Source organism: Capra hircus, chromosome 9 (assembly GCF_001704415.2).
Source record: "Capra hircus breed San Clemente chromosome 9, ASM170441v1, whole genome shotgun sequence".
Taxonomy (NCBI): domain Eukaryota; kingdom Metazoa; phylum Chordata; class Mammalia; order Artiodactyla; family Bovidae; genus Capra; species Capra hircus.
In genome coordinates, this window is record NC_030816.1 from 2,707,667 (window position 1) to 2,731,172 (window position 23,506).

The 23,506-nt window shown below is 40.1% G+C and overlaps 1 protein-coding gene across 3 annotated transcripts in view; it reads left to right on the top strand.

Annotated features, from left to right (window-relative positions):
* Positions 1 to 23,506, top strand: part of MYO6 (myosin VI) — a 159,579-nt gene that overhangs the window by 100,600 nt on the left and 35,473 nt on the right. For all 3 annotated transcript variants that reach the window (XM_018052881.1, XM_018052882.1, XM_018052884.1), the window contains exons 16-20: positions 11,467 to 11,594; positions 14,371 to 14,466; positions 14,758 to 14,931; positions 18,238 to 18,276; positions 19,874 to 19,967. In XM_018052881.1, coding sequence (XP_017908370.1) covers positions 11,467 to 11,594; positions 14,371 to 14,466; positions 14,758 to 14,931; positions 18,238 to 18,276; positions 19,874 to 19,967 — 531 coding nt within the window. The remainder of the gene's footprint in view (positions 1 to 11,466; positions 11,595 to 14,370; positions 14,467 to 14,757; positions 14,932 to 18,237; positions 18,277 to 19,873; positions 19,968 to 23,506) is intronic.

Consider the following 23,506-nt stretch of genomic DNA (forward strand, 5'->3'; position numbering starts at 1 on the left):
AGGCATTAGGTCTTCTCTCAGTGGTTGATAGAATTCTCCTGTGAAGCCATGTGGTTCTGGGCTTTTGTTTCTGGGAGATTTGTGATCACAGCCTCAGTGTCAGTGCTTGTAGTTGGGTTGTTCCTACTCTCTACTTCTTCCTGGTTTGGTCTTGGGAGATCGAGCTTTTCTAGGAATCTTTCCATTTCTTCCAGGTTATCCATTTTACTGCCATAGAGTTGTTCATAGTAGTCTCTTATAATCCTCTGTATTTCTGCCTTGTCTGCTGTAACCTCTCCTTTTTCATTTCTAATTTTGTTGATTTGATTCTTGTATCTTTTTTTCTTGATGACTCTGGCTAAAGGCTTGTCAATTTTGTTTACCTTCTCAAAGAACCAGCTTTTAGTTTTATTAATCTTCACTACTGTTTCTTTCATTTCTTTTTCATTTATTTCTGCCCAGATCTTTATGATTTCTTTCCTTCTGCCAATTTTTTTTTCCAGTTGTTTTAGGTGTAAGGTTAGCTTGTCTATTTGATATTTTCCCTGTTTCTTGAGGTAGGATTGTACTGCTATAAACTTCCCTCTTAGAACTGTTTTTGCTGCATCCCATGGGTTTTGAGTGGTCATGTTTTCATTGTCATTTGTTTCTAGAAATTTTGTTTCCCTTTTGATTTCTTGAGTAACATGTTGTTTATTTAGAAATCTATTGTTTAATCTCCATGTGTCTGTGTTTCTTACAGTTTTTTTCTTCTAATTGATACCTAGTCTCATAGTGTTCTGGTCAAAGATGCTTGATACAGTTTCAGTTTTCTTAAATTTACTGAGGTTTGATTTGTGACCTGAGATGTGGTTTGTCCTGGAGAATGTTGCATGTGCACTTGAGAAGAAGGTGTGTTCTTCTGCGTTTGGATGGAATGTCCTGAATATACCAATGAGAGCCCTCTCATCTAATGTACCATTTAAGACTTGTGTTTCCTTATTAATTTTCTGTTTTGATGATCTGTCCACTGGTGTGAGTGGGAGTTAAAGTCTCCTACTGTTTTTATGTTACTGTCAATTTCTCCTTTTATGTCTCTTAGTGTTTGTCTTATGTATTGAGGACCTCTTATGTTGGGTGCATAGATATTTACAATTATTAGGTCTTCCTCTTGGATTGATCCCTTGATCATTATGTAGTGTCCTTCCTTTTTTTTTTTAATTTTTATTTTTACTTTATTTTACTTTACAGTACTGTATTGGTTTTGCCATACACTGACATGAATCCACCACGGGTGTACATGAGTTCCCAATCATGAACCCCCCTCCCACTATAGTGTCCTTCCTTATCCCTTGTTCAGTTCAATTCAGTTCAGTAGCTCAGTCGTGTCTGACTCTTTGCTACCCCATGGACTGCAGCAGCCAGGCCTCCCTGTCCATCACCAACTCCCGGAGTCCACCCAAACCCACGTCCATTGAGTCGGTGATGCCATCCAACCACCTCATCCTTTGTCGTCCCCTTCTCCTCCTGCCCTCAATCTTTTCCAGCATCAGGGTCTTTTCAAGTGAGTCAGCTCTTTGCATCAAGTGGCCAAAGTATCGGAGTTTCAGCTTCAACATCAGTCCTTCCAATGAACACTCAGGACTGATCTCCTTTAGGATGGACTGGTTGGAATTCCTTGCAGTGCCAGGGATTCTCAAGAGTCTTCTTCAACACTGAAGTTCAAAAGCATCAATTCTTCGGTGCTCAGCTTTCTTTATAATCCAACTCTCACATCCATACATGACCATTGGAAAAACCATAGCCTTGACTAGACGGACCTTTGTTGGCAAGGTAATGTCTCTGCTTTTGAATATGCTGTCTAGGTTGGTTATAACTTTCCTTCCGAGGAGTAGGTGTCTTTTAATTTCATGGCTGCAGTCACCATCTGCAGTGATTTTGGAGCCCCCCAATATAAAGTCTGACACTGTTTCCCCAACCATTTGCCATGAAGTGATAGGACCGGATTCCATCATCTAAGTTTTTTGAAAGTTGATTTTTAAGACAGCTTTTTCACACTCCTCTTTCACTTTCATAAAGAGGCTCTTTAGTTCTTCTTCACTTTCTGCCATAAGGGTGGTGTCATCTGCATATCTGAGGTTATTGATACTTTCCTGGCAATCTTTATTCCAGCTTGTTCTTCCTCCAGCCCAGCATTTCTCATGATATACTCTACATATAAGTTAAATAAGCAGGGTGACAATATACAGCCTTGATGTACTCCTTTTCCTATTTACAACCAGTCTGTTGTTCCATGTCCAGTTCCAACTGTTATTTCCTGACCTGAATACAGATGTTTCAGAAGGCAGGTCAGGTGGTCTGGTATTCATTCCCATCTCTTTCAGAATTTTCCACAGTTTGTTGTGATCCACATAGTCAAAGGCTTTGGCATAGTCAATTAAGCAGAAAAAAAATGTTTTTATGGAACCCTCTTGCTTTTTTGATGATCCATTGGATGTTGGCAATTTGATCTCTGGTTCCTCTCTGCCTTTCTAAAACCAGCTTGGACATCTGGAAGTTCACGGTTCTCATATTGCTGAAGCCTGGCTTAGAGAATTTTGAGCGTTGACTTTACTAGCATGTGAGATGAGTGCAGTTATGTGGTAGTTTGAGCATTCTTTGGCATTGCCTTTCTTTGGAATTGGAATGAAAACTGACCTTTTCCAGTCCTGTGGCCACTGCTGAGTTTTCCAAATTTGCTGGCATATTGAGTGCAACACTTTCACAGCATCATCTTTCAGGATTTGAAATAACTGGAATTCATCACCTCCACTAGCTTTGTTCATAGTGATGCTTTCTAAGGCCCACTTGACTTCACATTCCAGGATGTCTGGCTCTAGGTGAATGATCACACCATCGTGATTATCTGGGTCGTGAAGATCTCTTTTTGTATAGTTCTTCTGTGTATTCTTGCCGCCTCTTCTTAATATCTTCTGCCTCTGTTAGGTCCCTACCATTTTTGTCCTTTATTGAGCCCATCTTTGCATGAAATGTTCCCTTGGTATCTCTAATTTTCTTGAAGAGATCTCTAGTCTGTCTAATTCTGTTGTTTTCCTCTATTTCTTTGCATTGATTGCTGAGGAAGGCTTTCTCATCTCTCCTTGCTATTCTTTGGAACTCTGCATTCAAATGGGTATATCTTTCCTTTTCCCCTTTACATTTCACGTCCCTTCTTTTCACAGCTATTTGTAAGGCCTCCTCAGACAGTTATTTTGCTTTTTTGCATTTCTTTTTTCTTGGGGATGGTCTTAATCCCTGTCTTCTGTACAGTGTCATGAACCTCCATCCATAGTTCATCAGGCACTCTTGTCTATCAGATCTAGTCCCTTAAATCAATTTCTCACTTCCACTGTATAGCTATAAGGGATTTGATTTAGGTCACACCTGAATGGTCTGGTGGTTTTCTCCACTTTCTTCAATTTAAGTCTGAATTTGGCAATAAGGAGTTCATGATCTGAGCCACAGTCGGCTCCCAGTCTTGTTTTTGCTGACTGTATAGACCTTCTCCATCTTTGGCTGAAAAGAAATACAATATAATCAATTTTATATTATAAATATAATCAGTCTGATTTTGGTGTTAACCATATGGTGATGTCCATGTGTAGAGTCTTCTCTTGTGTTGTTGGAAGAGGGTGATGACCAGTGTGTTCTCTTAGCAAAACTCTATTAGCCTTTGCCCTGCTTTATTCTGTACTTCAAGGCCAATTTGCCTGTTACTCTAGGTGTTTCTTGACTTCCTTCTTTTGCATTGAAATAATGAAAAGAACATCTTTTTTGGATGTTAATTCTAGAAGGTCTTGTAGGTCTTCATAGAACTATTCAACTTCAGCTTCTTCAGCATTACTGATCAAGGCATAGACTTGGATTATTGTGATATTGAATGGTTTGCTTTGGAAACAAACAGAGATCATTCTGTCATTTTTGAGATTGTATCCAAGTACTGCATTTCGGAGTCTTTTGTTGACTATGATGGCTACTGCATTTCTTTCTTCTAAGCGATTCCTGCTCCCGGTAATAGATATAATGGTCATCTGAGTTAAATTCACCTATTCCAGTCCATTTGAGTTTGCTGATTCCTAGAAAGTCAGTGTTCACTCTTGTCATTTCCTGTTTAACCACCTCCAGTTTGCCTTGATTCATGGACCAAACATTCCAGGTTCTTATGCAGTATTGTTTTTTATAGCATCGGACCTTGCTTCTATCACCAGTCCCATCCACAACTGGGTGGTGTTTTTGCTTTGTCTCTGTCTCTTCATTCTTTCTTGAGTTATTTCTCCACTGATCTCCAGTAGCATATCGGGCACCTACTGACCTGGGGAGTTCCTCTTTCAGTATCCTATCATTTTTGCCTTTTCATACTGTCTTGGGGTTCTCAAGGCAATAATACTGAAGTGGTTTCCATTGCCTTCTCCAGTGGACCACATTCTATTAGACCTCTCCACTGTGACCCGTCCATCTTGGGTGGCCCCACAGGGCATGGCTTAGTTTCATCGAGTTAGACAAGGCTGTGGTCCGTGTGATCAGATTGGCTAGTTGTCTGTGATTGTGGTTTCAGTCTGTCTGCCCTCTGATGCCCTCTCTCAGTGCCTGCCTCTTACTTGGTTTTCCCTTACCTTGGGTGAGGGGTATCTCTTCATGGCTGCTCCAGCAAAGCGCAGCCACTGCTCCTTACCTTGGACATGGGGTAGCTCCTCCTGGGCTCCGCCTCTGACCTCGGACATGGTGTAGCTCCTCTCCGCTGCTCTTGTGTGCTGTCGCGGCTGTCCGCGCTTGTAATCTTCTTTATTTTAAGGTCTGTTTTATCTATGAAGATTGCTACTCCAGCTTTCTTTTGCTTCCCATTTGGGTGGAATATATTTTTCCATCCTCTCACTTTCAGTGTATATGTGTCTTGAGGTCTGAAGTGGGTTTCCTATAGACAGCATATATATGGGTCTTGATTTTGTATCCATTCAGTGGGTCTGTGTCTTTTGGTTGGAGCATTTAATCCGTTTACATTTTATTTTATTTTATTTTATTTTTTTTTAGTTTATTATTTTTTAAATTTTAAAATCTTTAATTCTTACATGCGTTCCCAAACATGAACCCCCCTCCCACCTCCCTCCCCACAACATCTCTGTAATTATTGATATATATGTTCCTATTGCCATTCTCTTAATTGTTTGGGGTTGACTTTGTAAATCTTTTTCTTCTCTTCTATTCTTGACTATATAAATCCCTTTAACATTTGTTGTAAAGCTGGTTTGGTGGTACTGAATTCTCTTAACTTTTGCTTGTCTGAAAAAGCTTTTGAATTCTCCAGCAGTTTTGAATGAAATCCTTGCCAGGTACAGAAATCTTGGTGGTAGGTTTTCCCTTTCAGAGCTTTAAATATATCCTGCCATTCCCTTCTGGCCTGCAGAGTTTCTGCTGAAAGATCAGCTATTAAGCGTATTGAGTGTTCCTTGTATGTCACTTGTTGCTTCTCCCTTGCTGCTTTTAATATTCTTTCTTTGTGTTTAGTCTTTGTTAGTGTTATTAGTATGTGTCTTGGCATGTTTCTCCTTGGGTTTATCCTGTATGGGACTCTGTGCCTTTTGGAGTTGATCGACTATTTGTTTTTCCTTGTTGGGGAAATTTTCAACTATGACCTCTTAAAAATTTTCTCATACCCTTTTTCTTCTCTTCTTCTTTGAATGTTTAATTCAGATGTTGGTGCTTTTGGTACTGTCCCCGAGGTCTCTGAGACTATCCTCAGTTCTTTTCATTCCTTTCACTTTAATCTGCTCTTCAAAAGTTATTTCCACCGTTGTTTCTTCTAGCTCACTGATTCCTTCTGCTTCAGATATCCTGCTGTTATTCTTCCTAGAGTATTTTTAATTGCAGTAAATGTTTTGTTTGTTGCTGTATGTTTATTCTTTAATTTTCCTAGATGTTTGTTAATTGATTCCTGCATTTTCTCCATTTTGTTTTCAAGGTTTTTGATCATCTTTACTATCATTATTCTGAATTCTTTTTTAAGTAGTTTGCCTATTTCCTCTTCATTTATTTGGACTGCTGCATTTCTAGTTTGTTCCTTCATTTGTGTAGTATTTCTCTGCCTTTTCACTATTTTTTTTTAATTTTTATTTTTACTTTATTTTACTTTACAATACTGTATTGGTTTTGCCATACATTGACATGAATCCACCACGGGTGTACATGAATTCCCAAATATGAACCCCCCTCCCACCTCCCTCCCCATAACATCCCTCTGGGTCATCCCCGTGCACCAGCCCCAAGCATCCTGTATCCTGCATCGAGCATAGACTGGCAATTCGTTTCTTACATGATAGTATACATGTTTCAATGCCATTCTCCCAAATTATCCCACCCTCTCCCTCTCCCACAGAGTCCAAAAGTCCTCTCTATACATCTGTGTCTCTTTTGCTGTCTCACATACAGGGTCATCATTACCAGCTTTCTAAATTCCATATATATGTGTTAGTATACTGTATTAGTGTTTTTCTTTCCGGCTTACTTCACTCTGTATAATCGGCTCCAGTTTCATCCACCTCATCAGAACTGATTCAAATGTATTCTTTTTAATGGCTGAGTAATACTCCATTATGTATATGTACCACAACTTTCTTATCCGTTCATCTGCTGATGGACATCTAGGTTGCTTCCATGTCCTGGCTATTATAAACAGTGCTGCGATGAACATTGGGGTACATGTGTCTCTTTCAATTCTGGTTTCCTCAGTGTGTATGCCCAGCAGTGGGATTGCTGGGTCATAAGGCAGTTCTATTTGCGATTTTTAAAGGAATCTCCACACTGTTCTCCATAGTGGCTGTACTAGTTTGCATTCCCACCAACAGTGTAAGAGGGTTCCCTTTTCTCCACACCCTCTCCAGCATTTATTGCTTGTAGACTTTTGGATTGCAGCCATTCTGACTGGTGTGAAGTGGTACCTCATTGTGGTCCTGATTTGCATTTCTCTAATAATGATTGATGTTGAGCATCTTTTCATGTGTTTGTTAGCCATCTGTATGTCTTCTTTGGAGAAATGTCTGTTTAGTTCTTTGGCCCATTTATTGATTGGGTCATTTATTTTTCTGGAGTTGAGCTGCATAAGTTGCTTATATATTTTTGAGATTAGTTGTTTGTCAGTTGCTTCATTTGCTATTATTTTCTCCCATTCAGAAGGCTGTCTTTTCACCTTGCTTATGTTTTCCTTTGTTGTGCAGAAGCTTTTAATTTTAATTAGATCCCATTTCTTTATTTTTGCTTTTATTTCCAGAATTCTGGGAGGTGGATCATAGAAGATCCTGCTGTGATTTATGTCGGAGAGTGTTTTGCCTCTGTTCTCCTCTAGGAGTTTTATAGTTTCTGGTCTTATTAATCATTATTTTTTTTTAACTTATTGTATTTGAGGTCTTCTTTCTCCAGGCTTCAAAGTTGAATTCTTTCTTCCTTTCGGTTTCTGTCCTCCTGAGTTTGGTCCAGGGGTTTGTGTAAGCTTCCTATAGGGTGAGATTTGTGCTGAGGTTTTGTTTGTTTGTTTCTTTCTTTCTTTCTTTTTTCTCTGATGGACAAGCTGAGTGATATGGTGATCCTGTATGCTGATGATTGGGTTTGTATTTTTGTTTTGTTTGTTGTTCAGGTGAGGCATCCTGCACAAGGTGCTACTGGTGGTTGGGTGATGCTGGGCCTTGTATTCAAGTGGTTTCCTTTGTGTGAGTTCTCACTATTTGATACTCCATGGACGGAGGAGCCTGGTAGGCTGCAGTCCATGGGGTTGCTAGGAGTGGGACACAACTGAGTGACTTCACTTTCACTTTTCACTTTCATGCATTGGAGAAGGAAATGGCAACCCACTCCACTGTTCTTGCCTGGAGAATCTCAGGGACAGGGGAGCCTGGTGGCTGCCATCTATGGGGTTGCACAGAGTCGAACACGACTAAAGTGAGTTAGGAGCAGCAACAGCAGGGTTAGTTCTCTGGTAGTTTAGGGTCTTGGAGTCAATGCTCCCACTCCAAAGGCTCAGGGCTTGATCTCTGGTCAGGAATGAAGATTCCACAAGTGGTTTGTTATGACATTAAGTGAGATTGAAACAAATATCCAAAAATGAGAAACCAAAGATGAACCCCAGATAAATGGCAGTTACAAAATCAGGCAAATAATTTAAAAAAAAAATGGAACATACACATATACATATACACCCATGAGCAAAGTCAAAACAGTCCAGGAAAAATAAAATACAGTAGATTGACCTGGTGAATAAAGGAAATCAAAAACTCTATTTACCAGTTAAGAACAAAACTAACTAAAGCAGAAACTGGGAAACAAAACTGATGCAAGGTTTCAAGTGGGAATAAAGCAATGAAAACAAAACTTAACAAATATGTTGAGAGGAAAGGAAGGAAAGAAAAGAAAGAAAGAATAGATACGCAAAGTTAAGTAGTGGTAGATGAAGATTTACATACATTAAACATTAACTGCAAGGGGAAAAGAACAATAGGAAAGGCACACAAAGGAATAAATGTAGAAAATATATAATAGGTTTCAAAAAATTAAAAATTATAAAAAAGAGAAAAGAAAAAAGTGAAGAAAGAAAAAGGATAAAAAAGGAAAGCTCCACAGAACTGCAGAAATCCAGTGTAGAGGCAGAGGTTTATAACAACAATAAAAAGTGTGACTGAATAAACACATATACATATCCACCCATAATCAAAATCAAAACATCCCAACAAAAATAAAGTATAATAGATTGACCTGGTGCACAGAGGAAACCAAAAATTATATCTCCCAGAACAAAACTACCTGAAGCACAAACTGCAAGACAAAACTAGAGCAAGGCGCCAAGTGGGGAAAAAACAGTGAAGATGACAGTAACAAGTATGCTGAGACGCAAGGAAAGAGAGCGTAGATATGCAAAGTTAAATAAAGGTGAGTAAGATTTATATACACTAAGGATTGATTGCAAGGGGAAAGGAACAGTAGGAAAAGCAAACAGAGGGGTGAATGTAGGAAAAATAATAGTAGGTTTAAAAATTGAAAAGTAATATTAAAAAATTAGAAAATACAAAAAGGAAAAAGCCCAGCGTAGAGGTAGAGGTTTATAACAATAATAAAAAAATGTAACTAAGGAAAAAAAGAAAAGCTCAAAAGCTTAATTAGATTTCGTAGTGCCAATAAAATCGACAACTGCAACAAAGTGGGGGAAGGGGGGGAAAAATCCAACAGAATCTACAGAATAAGTCAAACACAAGAATAATAAATGTTTTTCTTGGGTCACTGCTGTTGGAGTCCTCTCCCTCGCTGGGAGTCACAGTCCACCTCACCTCTCTAGGACGCCCTCCAACACTGTGTTGGTCTCTCGACCTGCTGTGGGGGCAGCTCAGCTTCTAATCTGGTCCTGCTCCTGTGCATTCTTGCCTCCAGTGTCCACAGCTGTCAGGACTAGTGCGTTTTCTTTTGTGGGAACTCTCAGTGGCCTTTTAGATATTCCATAGACACAGAGTCTGCCTAGATGATTGTACGGATTTAATCTGCAGCTTTTACAGCTGGTGGGAAGGTTTTGGGTCTTCTTCCTTAGCCACACTGCACCTGGGTTTCAATTGTGGTTTTATTTCCATCTCTGCATGTGGCTTGTCCAAGGGGGTTTGCCTCTGAGGCTTCCCTGGAGGACTTGGGTTTGCCCCGTGAGGGCCAGTTGTGGAGGTGGTGCAGCTGCTTGGGTCTCAGGGATTCTGGCAGCACCAGGTACTCAGGGGAATTGGTGGCTAGGGCAGCAGGAAATATTGTGCTCTAGAAGAGTATGGCAACCAGTATTGGCCAATATGCTCCAGTATTCTTGCTTGGAGAGCACCCCCTCTGTGACAGAGAAGCCTGGCAGGCCACAGTCTACAGGGTCGCAGAGTCCAGACACGACTGAAGTGACCGTGTGTGCATAGATGCAAGACTTTTTTGCCTGTGGCAGCTCTGCCCCAGTGAAAGGTGAGTGTGAAGGTGGTGCAGCTGCTTGGCTTGTGGGGACCCTGGTGGCACCAAGTGTGCAGGGACATGGACTGCCTCCCTGGCAGGAGTTATGGCCCTCTCAGAGTTTTCTCGAGCCTCCTGTAGCTGGCGATCAGAAGGCCTCTTTGGCCAGTCTTTCTCTGTAGCTCCGCCCATTCATGCACTTAGAGGGCTCCCTTGCCTGGGGTCCTTCTCTGTTGTGTGGGGTGTCAAGCACATAGAGGGGCCCCCCTGACTGGGATCCTACTCAGTATATCCTATGTCAGACACTTAAAGGGGCTCCCTGGCTGGGGTCCTACTCTGGTGCCTCAGGCATTTGATGGGCCAGCCTCTCTGTTGTTCAGCTGCTGATGCTGGCGTGTGGAGAGAGAGGCTCCATCCCCTATGCATGACTCATCGCCTTGCTTCCATGGCTGCCTGGCTTTCCTCCACAGGCATTTCCCACCACAGTCTCCTCCCTCACGTCCCCTCAATCTGTCTCTCCACAGTCCACAGCAGCTCTTGCCCCGGGATTGTTCCACAATCCCTAAACTCCAGCTCCCAGCTGCTGCACCTTCCAGGGGACCTGGGTCCCTGTCCAGGGTATGTATGGCTGCAGCAAGGACTGTCTGATTCTCGTTCCATTTAGGCTGCCACAGATCACCTGTTTCAGTCTCAGCCTTAAATGCTTCTCCTCTGACTCAGACAATTGCCCTGATGTGGGGATCGGACCCCTGCTTGTTCCCCCACCTGCCCAGGGCAGGTCCAGTCGTACTAACACTCCTGTTTTTCCCCCTAGTTCCCTCTTCCTACCGAGTTTTGTGTGGTTCTATGTGTTCTTTTCTGCTGGTCAGTTACTCTCGTCCGCTCTCAGCTGGTGTTCTGCCTGCATTTCTGTGTCTGAAGGTGTGTTCCTGATGTATCCGTGAAGAGAGATGTACTCCATGTCCACCTATTCCTCTGCCATCTTGTTCTTAATTCCTGTCTTTTAGAGTCTGTCCCATTTAACAGTTCTATCTACTGCATTTAAGCAGCTTACATTCTATAGTTATTTTGGACAGGCAGTAAATTCAAAACATATGAATATAAGGAGCATAAATATGTGTTGTTGCTGAAGTTTTGCTGGAAAGCTTTTGAATCCATATCTGTAAGTAGTTTTAAAAACCTAAGCTTACAAAAGCTTCTGTAGTTTTACTTCGTTTTGAATATAGAGGTCATCTGGGAGAGGAAGATTGCTGGCTCTTTGGCCTCTGTCCTAGCTTACAGCCAGGATGGTTATTACGTTAGTCATTTTCTTTATGGAGTTGTTCTAAACTGTGTTGAGTATATGATGTTACTTTCTAATAAATTGCCAGATGTAAAATAAAATTCATTTGCTCTCTGTAGCTTTTGAGAGAAAACAGTATTTGTGGAATCATATTACTTTGTTTCTGACCAGCCCTCAAAATTTGTGATCAGTGTTTAAAGTGTTGTATTTTTACCCTGTCATATTTGAATTTTTTGAAATAGATTTAATTGAAGCAAAATTAGTGGGAATATTGGATATTTTGGATGAAGAAAATCGCCTTCCCCAGCCAAGTGATCAACACTTCACATCTGCAGTTCACCAGAAGCACAAAGACCATTTCCGACTCTCTGTGAGTTTGTCATTTCAAAACTGAGGCTCTGGCTGGAAGAGAAACTTTCAGAAAGATGTGCTAGATGGTAGATATTAGATAATTAGACTTCTAAGTTATGTAAGGCATTTAACAACTATATGCATCTTCTATAATTAATCCAGCACAGTGTCTTCTATAGATGACCATTAATTTATATCTGTATATTTTTGCTGCTGCTGATCTATCCAATCAAGGCCCTTTTAGCTGGATATAAAATACATTTCTCCTATATATGATGTACAAAAAGATTTATGTCCTTTTTTTGTACATTTATGTACTGTTTTTATGTTCTCCCTTCTGGGTGAAGTGGCCATCAGTCACTGTGTTCCGTATCGTGTGCACTGGATCACTTCCCAGGGGTTAGGACCTAGAGTCACATGCAGTCACCTGCCTGCACATTTGTAAAACCAGCAAAGCTTGTGGCTAAGAGTCTGACTGGTAGAAGCAGTTCATTTAATGATGAGTGATTTCATTTCGAGGCTCTTTCCTTAGGAGTTTTGAATGGCAGTTGTACTCAGGGAGGGTCATAGAAGCTGAAGCGACAGAAGAACTAGCTGAAGGGTAAAATAGACAGAGAGAGACAAAAAGAGACACAGAGAGAAATAAATGAGAAGTACTCTTCCAAAAAGGGTCAGGAGACCTGGTTCCCTAGACTGCTGTTGTGTCATAGAGCTGTGCTTGAATCCCTGCTAGTGGTGGTGGCTGGTAGGGCCATTCTCCATAAGGCTGGAGCGTGCTTCTCTTGAGGTGTTTTCTTTGTTTAGGTAGCTCTGTGTTTATCTTTACACTCAACCTACATCCCCTGACTAATCCAAATACAACTCCATCCTTGTGCCCAGAATGAGCAGAGTAGCACAGAGAAATGTGGTTGTTAATTTCACCCATGTAGGTAGGCGCTGCCTCATCTTAGAACAAAGACAGGAAGGAAGGAAGATGGAAGAGAAAAGAAAAGCTGTCCAGAGTTGCCGTCGCCTCCTGTACAGTCACAGTTTTGAGACTGGGACATGGTATAACAGTCATTGCTTTGATGGGCCCAGGAGTTCAAGTGGATGAAGGCAGATATTCCTGTTTCCATACATCATTAACTAAATCAGTAGCACAAGCGGGTTGAAGGCGTTTACTGAAAAAGCTGATGTGATTATGTAACCTTCTCTGGAGACTGCATCCCACAGCCACCTACTCCATCAACTTGCAGTTCTTCTTATCCTTAAATAAATCTTGGGATGTGAAGGCTGCCTCTCTTCACTTCAGTTGAGATAGAAATAAAACAGCATGTGTCCCCAGGAAAACTTCTGCTGAGACTGAAGCCGTGTGTCTAGTCCTGTTTATTCACTGCTCTCTCTGAGCACCAGTCTGGATGCAGAGTCGCTTTTGCCAAGAGAACTGACTGCTGGTCAGCAAATTGTGACCAAGGTTTCAGAGACATAGCGCTCCAAGGACAGCCAACAGAAGCATCAGGAATGGGCTTTGGTCACTTTCCCCAAAACAGAACAAGAGCACAGCAGTGAATTCTAGTTTGCACGGCTTACTGCTTTTCTTGTATTTCTTTGAGAATGTAAATAATGATAATCATTGATCGAATTGCTTGCCACGTGCCAGATGCATTCTAAGCATCTGCTTGAATTACTTTATTTAATCCTCATAGTGGGCTTCCCTGGTGGCTCAGATGGTAAAGAATCTGCCTGCAGTGTGGGAGACCTCGGTTCAGTCCCTGGGTGGGGAAGATCCCCTGGAGGAGGGCGCGGCAACCCACTCCAGTGTTCTTGCCTGGAGAATCCCCATGGACAGAGGAGCCTGGCGGGCTGCAGTCCGTCGGGTCACGAAGAGTCGGACACGACTGAGTGACTAAGCACAGCACCGCACATTGCTCACAGTAATCCTTTGCTGTTGCTCCCGCTTGCTTCCCCATGCTAGAGATGAGGGGACAGGCACGGAGCGGGCAGGTGACCTCCTTTCCTAGAATGGGGAGACAGGGCTGGGTTTGGGCATCAGGCTGGCGTCTTGATCCCAGGGCCCCCTTCTGGCTCGTGCTGTTTGCTGCCACGCAGAGGGGAGGCTCTGTGGTCTGCCAGCTCTCTCGCCCAGGAGAAGCCTGGTGAGGTTATGGGGCCTTAGCTTTTCCATTTTTAAATGAGATCGTCTTTCTTAACCTTAGGCTATTTTGTGGGTCAGAGGTGATATTTTATTTTGGAAACTTTTAGAAATGATACCAGTAGGAGATATTATAGTGATAGTACAGTCAGAGAGTGATTTTGTTTTCTTCAAATAGATTCGGGCTCATTGTGTAAGAGTGTTAGGAGGTATGGCTAAAATCAGTAGGTGAGTCCCTGTGCTGATTTCAGGTGTTTCTATAGAACAATGCTTCTCAACCTTGGTCACACCTAGGAATCACCTCATGTAAATGGTTTGGTGGTTTAAAAGTGCTCCAGATGACAATTCAGCAGCTACTGCTTTAGACACAAACAATTAACTTTATAAAATGCCTGCTGTGTTTTGCATGTGCTTCTGAATAGTGTGGTTTTGTTTTGTTTTGGGTCTTATTCCTTTTTTTTTTCTTCCTAGGAGATTATGACCAAAAATATTTGCTAGATTTTATTGGTACATTAAGGCTTACTTAAGGAGCAATATGATTGTATAAAGTATGAAAACTCCCTTTTTGATTTTAAGTATTTCACACCCAGATGTTTTCTAAAGGGAGTTATTAATGTTGTATATTTTTGATAATTTAATGACTGCTGTATGTATTGATTTTCAGATTCCTAGAAAGTCTAAGCTGGCAGTTCACAGGAACATCCGAGATGATGAAGGCTTCATCATCAGGCATTTTGCCGGGGCAGTGTGCTATGAAACAGTGAGTAGAGCATTTACAGGGAGAAAACCATTTGATGTTAAAGCTGTGCTGTACAATACGGTAATGTCTAGCCACATCTGGCTTTTTAAAGTTAAGCAAAATTTAAAAGTCAGTTCCTCAGGACCCCGCCACATCTCACGTGCCCGATGTCCCCGTGGCTGGTGGTGGCTGTATTGGACAATGCAGACGCAGGGTGTTTCTGTTACCTCAGGGGGTTCTGTTGGACAGCGCCGTGTTAAGGAATATTACCACAAGATGGACTGAATCGTTCCTGTCTGCTTTGTTTTTCAGACTCAGTTTGTGGAAAAAAATAATGACGCTTTGCATATGTCTCTTGAGTCCTTAATATGTGAATCCAGGGATAAATTTGTCCGGGAGTTATTTGAGTCATCCACAAATAACAACAAAGACACCAAACAAAAAGCAGGAAAACTTAGCTTCATCAGTGTGGGAAACAAGTTTAAGGTATTTGTGGCAAACGTATTGCTCGATTTTTTTTTCTCTTACTGCATTAAAAAATTGAGTTTTACACTATCCGGGGGATAATGTAGTTTACTCTGAGAAACCCCGTGAGTAAGATTCAAAGAGCAGACTGAATTGTTGATGTTTGTATACAAAAGAACATAAAGTTGCCATAGTAACAGAACATACAGAAATCTTGTAATTTGATGAACGTGCTCTTCCTTGGTGCTTAACATGTCTGATCGCTTCTCCTAATGTTCTTGCTTCTGCTTACTGTCTGGTTGACCTTCAAACCTTCTCTTTCCCACGTGTTTTCTGTTTCCTTCCTCATTCAGCAGTTTTCTTATAGCTGGAGTAGTCCAGCTCGAGATGGCTAGAGAGGCCTAGTTGAGTTGAGAGAGGAAAAGCAGGCACTGCCAGGGGCTTCAGGTAAATGATCGCCTTCGTGGACTCCTACTTAATAGAGCGGCTGCTGTGTTAAAGCCCGGCTCAGTTAATGGTGCAGTTTGTAGTTCGTTTTTAACGTGTTCTTTCTCATAGTGCATTTTGGGTGTGCATATCACACTAAAATTTGATTAAAGCTTTAAATAACTTCCATAAAAAATAAATACTTGGTGTGGCAAACCCTTCATATTGTTTAACACTGAAGAACGCTTCATTTGTTTCACTGATTTTGGATCAGAAATTTATTCCTTGAGGTCTGACAGGGAATTGTCACATGATGCATCTAAGAAATGGAACACTCCTGTTTGGTTCTAACTGTTGAGCATTTTGCATATAAAAAGATAATTTAAAAACCTTGTATTACTTTTAATGAATAAATGAAAATGAATAGATAAAAGAAATAGAATAAATTTCTCTCTTATACATTTCCATAGTCTTGTTCCATTTATAAGAAACCTGCATATGCCTTTCATTTTGTATACTTCAAATATTAAAAAATGATTTAATTAGGAACAGTATTTAATTAAGACTCAGAATACTAGGCTACTGATAATGTAAGCTTCCTGAAATCCACTGTGGGCTGAAATGGGCTCTAAATAACTATCTTGATAAAATCGTGGTTATAAAACAAAAGCCGAAGCATAGATACAAGAGAAAGCTTGTCACATATTTTTCAGGTAGCTGAATAAAAAGTGTTAAACTCTTGTTAATTAGTTATGAGTTTCTTCTCTTGAGTATTCTTTCTCTTATTTAGATATTCTGAAATTGTTATATAAACATGTGCTGACAGATTGGTTTAAAATAGTACATTAGCCTGTATGAAATGGAGATCATTTATTAAGTATTTTCCTACATGATATATTAGTATTGCTGGCAAGAACACACTTGAAATTTTAGACAGTTTATATAAATAAAATTAAAAACATTCTTAAAATTCTTTGGGCTAAGGTATTTTATGTTAAGACTTTAGGTGCTTAAAATTGCTTAAATGCAATATGATGCTTTTTGCACGTCAGACTGCTTGAAAACTGTAACTAAAAGCTGTAACATTATTACTAATAAAATTTCAAAATGTTGTATTGTGATGCTTTGAAATGAAATAATAGTAATTCTTATTTTTAAGTATAGTAGAATAGTTTATTAAATTCAAGTTATGCATGGCAATAAAACAAACCAGGCTAGCATTTACATTACTGAGCATCACTGAGAACCAGAGGCTTTCCAATGAAATGTGATGTTTTCAGGTTATTGAAACAGAACTCTTTTACCATAAGTGTTTTAGAAAAAGTTTTTTTTTAATGAAAATCTTACTCTTTTATCATACACAGGAGCGATTGTATGTTTTAAAATAAAATACAAATGAAGCATGAGTTGCGTAAGGCTGCTATGCCTTGTTGTCTTTGACCACTAGTCTTTGGTAATGGACATTCTCCCCTCTTCTCTCAGATACTGTAGTTCATTTTTGCTGCTTCTATTCTTCATTCTCACTTTATCTCCATTTTGCGGAGAGTACTGTGCTATGGATTAGGAACCATAGGCTTTGTGACAGTCATTTTCTTTCCAAATTAGCGGCTCGTAACACTTGCTTTTCATTTGTGTGCTGGTCCAGACTGGTTAAGGTTGTCAAAACTGTGGCAACCAGATAAGTGGGTGTATTATTTTAATCTAAATTCATTCTGTTTTTATAACTTAAGCCTCTGATGTCTGAAGCGTGCTGGAGTATCGTGCTTAAGAGAATGAACCTTGGTGTTAGGCCTTTGTTAGAATCTTGGTCTTGCCTTTACAAGCTCCATGATCTTGGCAAATAAGTTCTCTCTCTGGGCCTCAATGCTTTCACCTGTAAAATGAGACTACTGCTGCTGCTACTGCCGCTAAGTCACTCAGTCGTGTCCGACTCTGTGCGACCACATGGACTGCAGCCCACCAGGCTCCTCCGTCCATGGGATTTTCCAAGCAAGAGTGCTGGAGTGGGGTGCCATTGCCTTCTTCTAAAATGAGACTGATACATCCCTAATTAGAGTTGTGCAGATTAAACTAGATAGTACCTGTGAAAAGCTTTGAGCAGTGTCTGACTCATAGAAAGCATTCAGTAAAGTGTACCTATTATTATTACTATATATAGCTATAAGTAGATATGTTGATTTATCTTTTGTTAAGTAGTACAATAAGCATCCCAGTATAAAATCAGTATAACAGTTTTACACAATTTACTTTGCAGAGAAGTAAAGCAAATACATGATTTTAATGTACTGAGCCAGAGTAAATTATAATCACTTAATATATTAAAAAGGAAAGCACAGTAACTACTTATAGTGTCCATTGTGAATTTTACTTTGAGAAAATTGTCCTAGCCTTTAAAAATAATTGGAATGAGAGATTTTTTAAAACAATAAAGAGGCTTTCAACAGGTAGGCAGGTTGGTTTCATTTATGATAGGTGGTACATAAAGCAGTTCCAATATATAGCATGAGTGGATATTTTGAACACACCCTCGTTCGTAATGGAGTGAGACACGGGCTACACCCAGCTTGCCGCTTATTCACATGCTGGTCCGTCGGTTTCTTTCTGAATGTATCACACCTGCATTTTCTTCTTTCATTGCTGGTGTCCTTTTTCCTCATTCACCCCACCTCCAAGCCTGCATGTATGTTTTCTAGTATTGCTAATTTTCAGTCTTTTAATTACACAAGTTCTGTACATTTAAGTTATTGTCCTTGGTGTTATGTATTAGCCATACATTTTTGCATGTTACTGTCTGTTAAAGACATGTTGTAGATGAGCATTATTGCATGTTGAAGAGCTAATTTTTACTTATGGTGTTGTGTACTTTTGCTTTCTGAAATAATGAAATGATTTCTTCTACAGACACAGTTAAATTTGCTTCTGGATAAACTTCGAAGTACAGTGAGTATACTTTAAAAAAAACAGGGTTTTTAAATGGTCTTCTTTAACTATTATTAGTAATTATTAAAATAAGCACAGTAAACCTGGAATAATTAAAAATTTATTAAAAAAATTTCCTCATTGAAAGAAAATCAGTTTTTAAAATGGTTATCATTTTGGTTAGGTTTGTTCTGAAGACAAGTCAAATGTATATGTGCAGTCAAATTGTTTTATAAACAAAGAATTCTCTGAATGTTATTAAGATTATCCTGTAGCTTCAGGAGAGTGAAAATAATTAGTTATTATAGAGAAGGAAGATGTAGTTTTTAGGATTAAAGACAGTGCATGTGATTCATTTTCATTTCCTTTCTCTGGTGGTAACATTCAGTGTTGCACAACAGCGTGACGTGACAGTGTTGATATGGAAAACGTGGATGTAGTATTTTTATGCCACAGAATAGAGGCAGTAGTTCCCCAGAGACTTTTTAAAAAACTGGACATTTTAATCCCCTCTGTTTGTTTAAAGAAAATTCACCACAGAAAGAAATTTGATACGTGGCTTATGTTAATGAAGCATGACTTTAGGAGAAGATTACTTTTTAAACAAATCCTCAGAACTTAACTAAATACTCTTCATTTTCAAGTAGTCATTTTGAAAAGCCAAATATTTATTCTCTGTGCTATTATTGCTTAGTTTATTGTTAGACTTGCTTTTGAAACCATCAGGAAATTCTCTTAAATATCTTCATTGTTTGCAAACATTTATCTCTTAAGGACAAAATTTCTTTGAAAACTAAACCTGATGAGGTATTTTATTTTTATCACCCAAATAAGATGCTACTGTAAAATGACTATGTTATAGTTGTGATTTTTTTTAAAGGCTTTTCTAAAAAGTATCTAAAAGCATTTGCAGTGAGCATCATTGCTGATATAACTGTTCAGCTTTGCAGGGTGTGACTACTTGGAAGAGAAGCCGTTACTTGATGTTCAGTGTATTAGCTTCAGTCCCCAACAGCCTCGCTGTGTGCGTGGCAGTGTTCTCCCTGCCTCATTCAGCATAATCTGGTAACTGACTCTAAATGAATGCCTTTAAGCTTTTTAAAATACATACCATTTAACAAAACTTTGAGACGTACAGTAGTGCAGCTCAGGGACCTATTGTATGTTTCTAAAACAGAATGATGAGAAAAGTGATTTTTGTTTTTTTAATACTTTGCCCTAAATTTTAAGAGGCATAATTTTATTTGCTCATCTTGTCATAGGGCAGTTTTCTTATCACAGCAACATAGCACATAAATACATTTAAATGTGGAGTATAATCACATGTATGCCATCCTATGAAATATATTGTTTAAATATATTGAAACATTTTATTATGAAAGACTTCTTTTTACAATAACACAATTTTTGGCACTCAATATAAAACAGTATTTTTCTAACATTATTACTGTATAAATGCTTTACATTGTAAAAGTATGCTAGTTTGTTTTAAGTTCCTTAGTGATTATTTTAAGAGAGGCTCATAACTTAATGATAATATGCTCTGAAAGTTGCTGGAATTCTTAGAAAAATAAGAATGCTGCATGTATTATGTTTTAAAGTACCTTTATTCTTCTAGGGAGCAAGCTTTATTCGCTGTATCAAGCCTAATTTAAAGATGACAAGCCATGACTTTGAAGGAGCTCAAATTCTGTCTCAACTTCAATGTTCAGGTATTTCTCTATTTTGTAATCTATGTTGGAGTGTATCAAGAGTCTTATTTAGTTCAAATACAATTTAATATATCCAGTGCATTCAGATAATTCACAACTATCTTGATTATTTTTAAGCACAATAAGACTTTTATATTCTTTTATTTATAAGAAGAGAAAGGTGGACAAATTATTTGAACAGTATTGGTATATAGTATCATTTCACAATAATCTTTTACCTCATTGAAGTATAATTTATAAAAGCTTTTCAACTGTGGAGAACAGTATGAAGATTCTTTTAAAAACTAGGAATAAAACTGTCATATGGCCCAGCAATCCCACTACTGGGAATATACCCCGAGAAAACCATAATTGAAAAAATGTTTGTACCCCAGTGTCCATAGTAGGTGTGTGTGTGCGCTCAGTTGTGTCAAGCTCTTTGCAACTCCATGGATGGCAGCCCACCAGCCTCCTCTGTCCCTGGAATTTTCCTGGCAGGAATACTGGAGTGGGTTGCCATTTTCTACTCCAGGGGATCTTCCTGACCTGGGGATTGAACACATGTCTCTTGCATTAGCAAATGAGTTCTTTACCACTGTGCCACCTGAGAATTCCACCCCCTGGTCACCCCGTTGCCCACAGTGTTCATGGCAGCACTCTTTACAACGGCCAGGACGTGGAAACAACCTAGATGTCCATCGACAGATGAGTGGATGGAGATGGGGTGCATGTACACAATGGAATATAATTCAGCCATTAAAAAAGAATGCATTTGACTCAGTTCTAGTGAGCTGGGTGAGCCTAGAACCTGTTAGACAGAGTGGAGTAAGTCAGAAAGAGAAAAACAAATATCATATGTTAACTCATATATACGGAATCTAGAATAATAGTATTAATGAACCTCTTTGCAGGGAAGGAATGGAGATGCAGATACAGAGAACAAGCTTGTGGACACAGCAGGGAAAGGAAAAATTGAGATGAATGGAGAAAGTAGCATTCACATATACACACCACCATGTAAAAATAGACAGCTGGTGCGAAGCTACTGTTTAACACAGGGAGCCCAGCCTGGCGCTCTGTGATGACCTAGAGGGGTGGGAGGCTCAAGAGGGAGAGGGAGGGGTTGTTGTTCACTTGCTCAGTCATGTCCAACTTTTTGTTACCCCATGGACGGCAGCACACCAGGCTTCCCTGTTCTTACCTATCTCCCAGAGTTTGCTCAAACTCTTGTCCATTGAGTCGGTGATGCCATCCAGCCATCTCATCCTCTGTTGCCCTCTTCTATTCCTGCCTTCAGTCTTTCCCAGCATCAGGGTCTTTTCTAAAGAGTCGGCTCTTCACCTCAGGTGGCCAGAGTATTGGAACTACAGAATCAGTCCTTCCAATGAATATTCACAGTTGATTTCCTTTAGAATGAACTGGTTTGATCACCTTGCTGTCCAAAGGACTCTCAGGAGTTTTCTCCAGCACCACAATTTGAAAGCATCAATTCTTAAGTGCTCAACCTTCTTTATGGTCCAGTTCTCACATCTGTACATGACTACTGGAAAAACCATAGCTTTGACTATACGGACCTTTGTCAGCAAACTGATTTCTGCTTTTTAATATGCTGTCTAGTTTTGTCATAGGTTTTCTTCCAAGGAACAAGCATCTTTTAATTTCATGGCTGCAGTCACCATCTGCAGTGATTTTGCAGTCCAAGAAAATAAACTTTGTCACTGTTTCCATTTTTTCCCCATTTTTTGCCATGAAGTGATGGAACCAGATGCCATGATCTTCGTTTTCTGAGTGTTGAGCTTTAAGCCAGCTTTTTCACTCTCCTCTTTGACTTTCATCAAGAGGCTCTTTAGTTCTTTTACACTTTCTGCCATTAGGGTGGTGTCATCTGCATATCTGAGGTTATTGATATATCTCCCGGCAATCTTGCTTCCAGCTTGAGCCTCATCCAGCCTGGCATTTTGAATGATGTACTCTGTGTGTAAGTTAAACAAGCAGGCTGACAATATACAGCCTTGATGTACTCCTTTCCCAATTTTGAACCAGTCTGTTGTTTCATGTCTGAAGGGGGTATATGTATAATTATGGCTGATTTGCATTATTGTATGGCAGAAACCAACAGAACATTGTGAAGCAATTTTCCTCCAATTAAAAAATAAATTAAAAATAATTCAGAAAACCAAAAAAACTCTAGCTGTGAACCCAGACCTCCTCTGTGGTTGCTTTCTGTGGCTTTCTTTCCACGGCCTTCTCAGTCCCACAGCAGTTCGTTCCCCATGTAACTGGGTCAGGTTTTGTCCTTGCTTCTCACTCTACTGCTTATTAAAAACAAACACCACAGTGCCCTTGAGAAAGGACAGACATGGCCAGGTGAGGGGTAGAGAGTGACAGTTTAACCAAGTGCAGAAAAGTTCCATGGGAGCCAAGGGCATTGTGCGGTTTTCAGTTTTATTTTTTTTACAAGTAGTAGAGTGAGAAACAAGGACACCGAAACCTGACCCAGTCATGCAGGTCAGGGGCCCGGGACTGTTTTCTTTATCCTGTGCCCATCCTCCGTCCTTCTCATACCTCCTCTGCCTCTCCCAGGGCACGGCCTTTCCCTCCTATAAATTCAGGCTTGGGACACTTCCTGAAACCCTCTTGCCAACCTGACTCCATTTCTTGCTCCTCTTGGCGGCAGATTTATTAGAAAGCTGAGGTCACTTTAGCTTCGGAGTGCCTTGTTTATATGGGCTCCTTTCAGAACCCTGTACCTGATATTATATTCTTCGTAATTTATAATTTCATAGTTATTTCTTAAAGAGCCCTCCCCCAATTATATAAGCTTCAGTTCAGTTCAGTCGCTCAGTTGTGTCCGACTCTTTGCGATCCCATGGACTGCAGCACGCCAGGCCTCCCTGTCCATCACCAACTCCTGGGGTTTACTCAAACTCATGTCTATTGAGTTGGTGATGCCATCCAACCATCTCATCCTCTGTTGTCCCCTTCTCCTGCCTTCAATTTTTCCTAGCATCGGGGTCTTTCCAAATGAGTCAGTTCTTCGTATCAGGTGGCCCAAGTATTGGAGTTTCAGCTTCAGCATCAGTCCTTCCAATGAATATCCAGGACTGATTTCCTTTAGGATGGACTGGTTGGATCTCCTTTCAGTCCAAGGGACTCTCCAACGCCACAGTTCAAAAGCATCAATTCTTCGACTTTCATCTGTGTCTATCCCTGTCGATGAATGGTTTTCTCCTCATCTGCATGGAGAAGGTGGGCAAGGCAGATTGGTGCTGTTGTAAACTCATGATCACTAACCGTCAAAGGGCTCTCATAACCACCCACCGAGTTTCTCTGGCCAGCAGGTTTTGTTTCTCCCCAGAGACCAGTCTGACTCACCCTGCCCTGAACCTTTGTCAACAGGCAGCCTCACCTCTTTTTTACTCAAAAGCTGAACGCCTGTGTGCTGCCAAATATCTTTACCTGCATACCTTCCCTCCTGATGGAAAGTAGAAGTGCCTCTCTTCCGTATGGAGACTGTATTGTTTTGGATTCATCCCTCCCTGCCTTCTCAGGAACCTTGA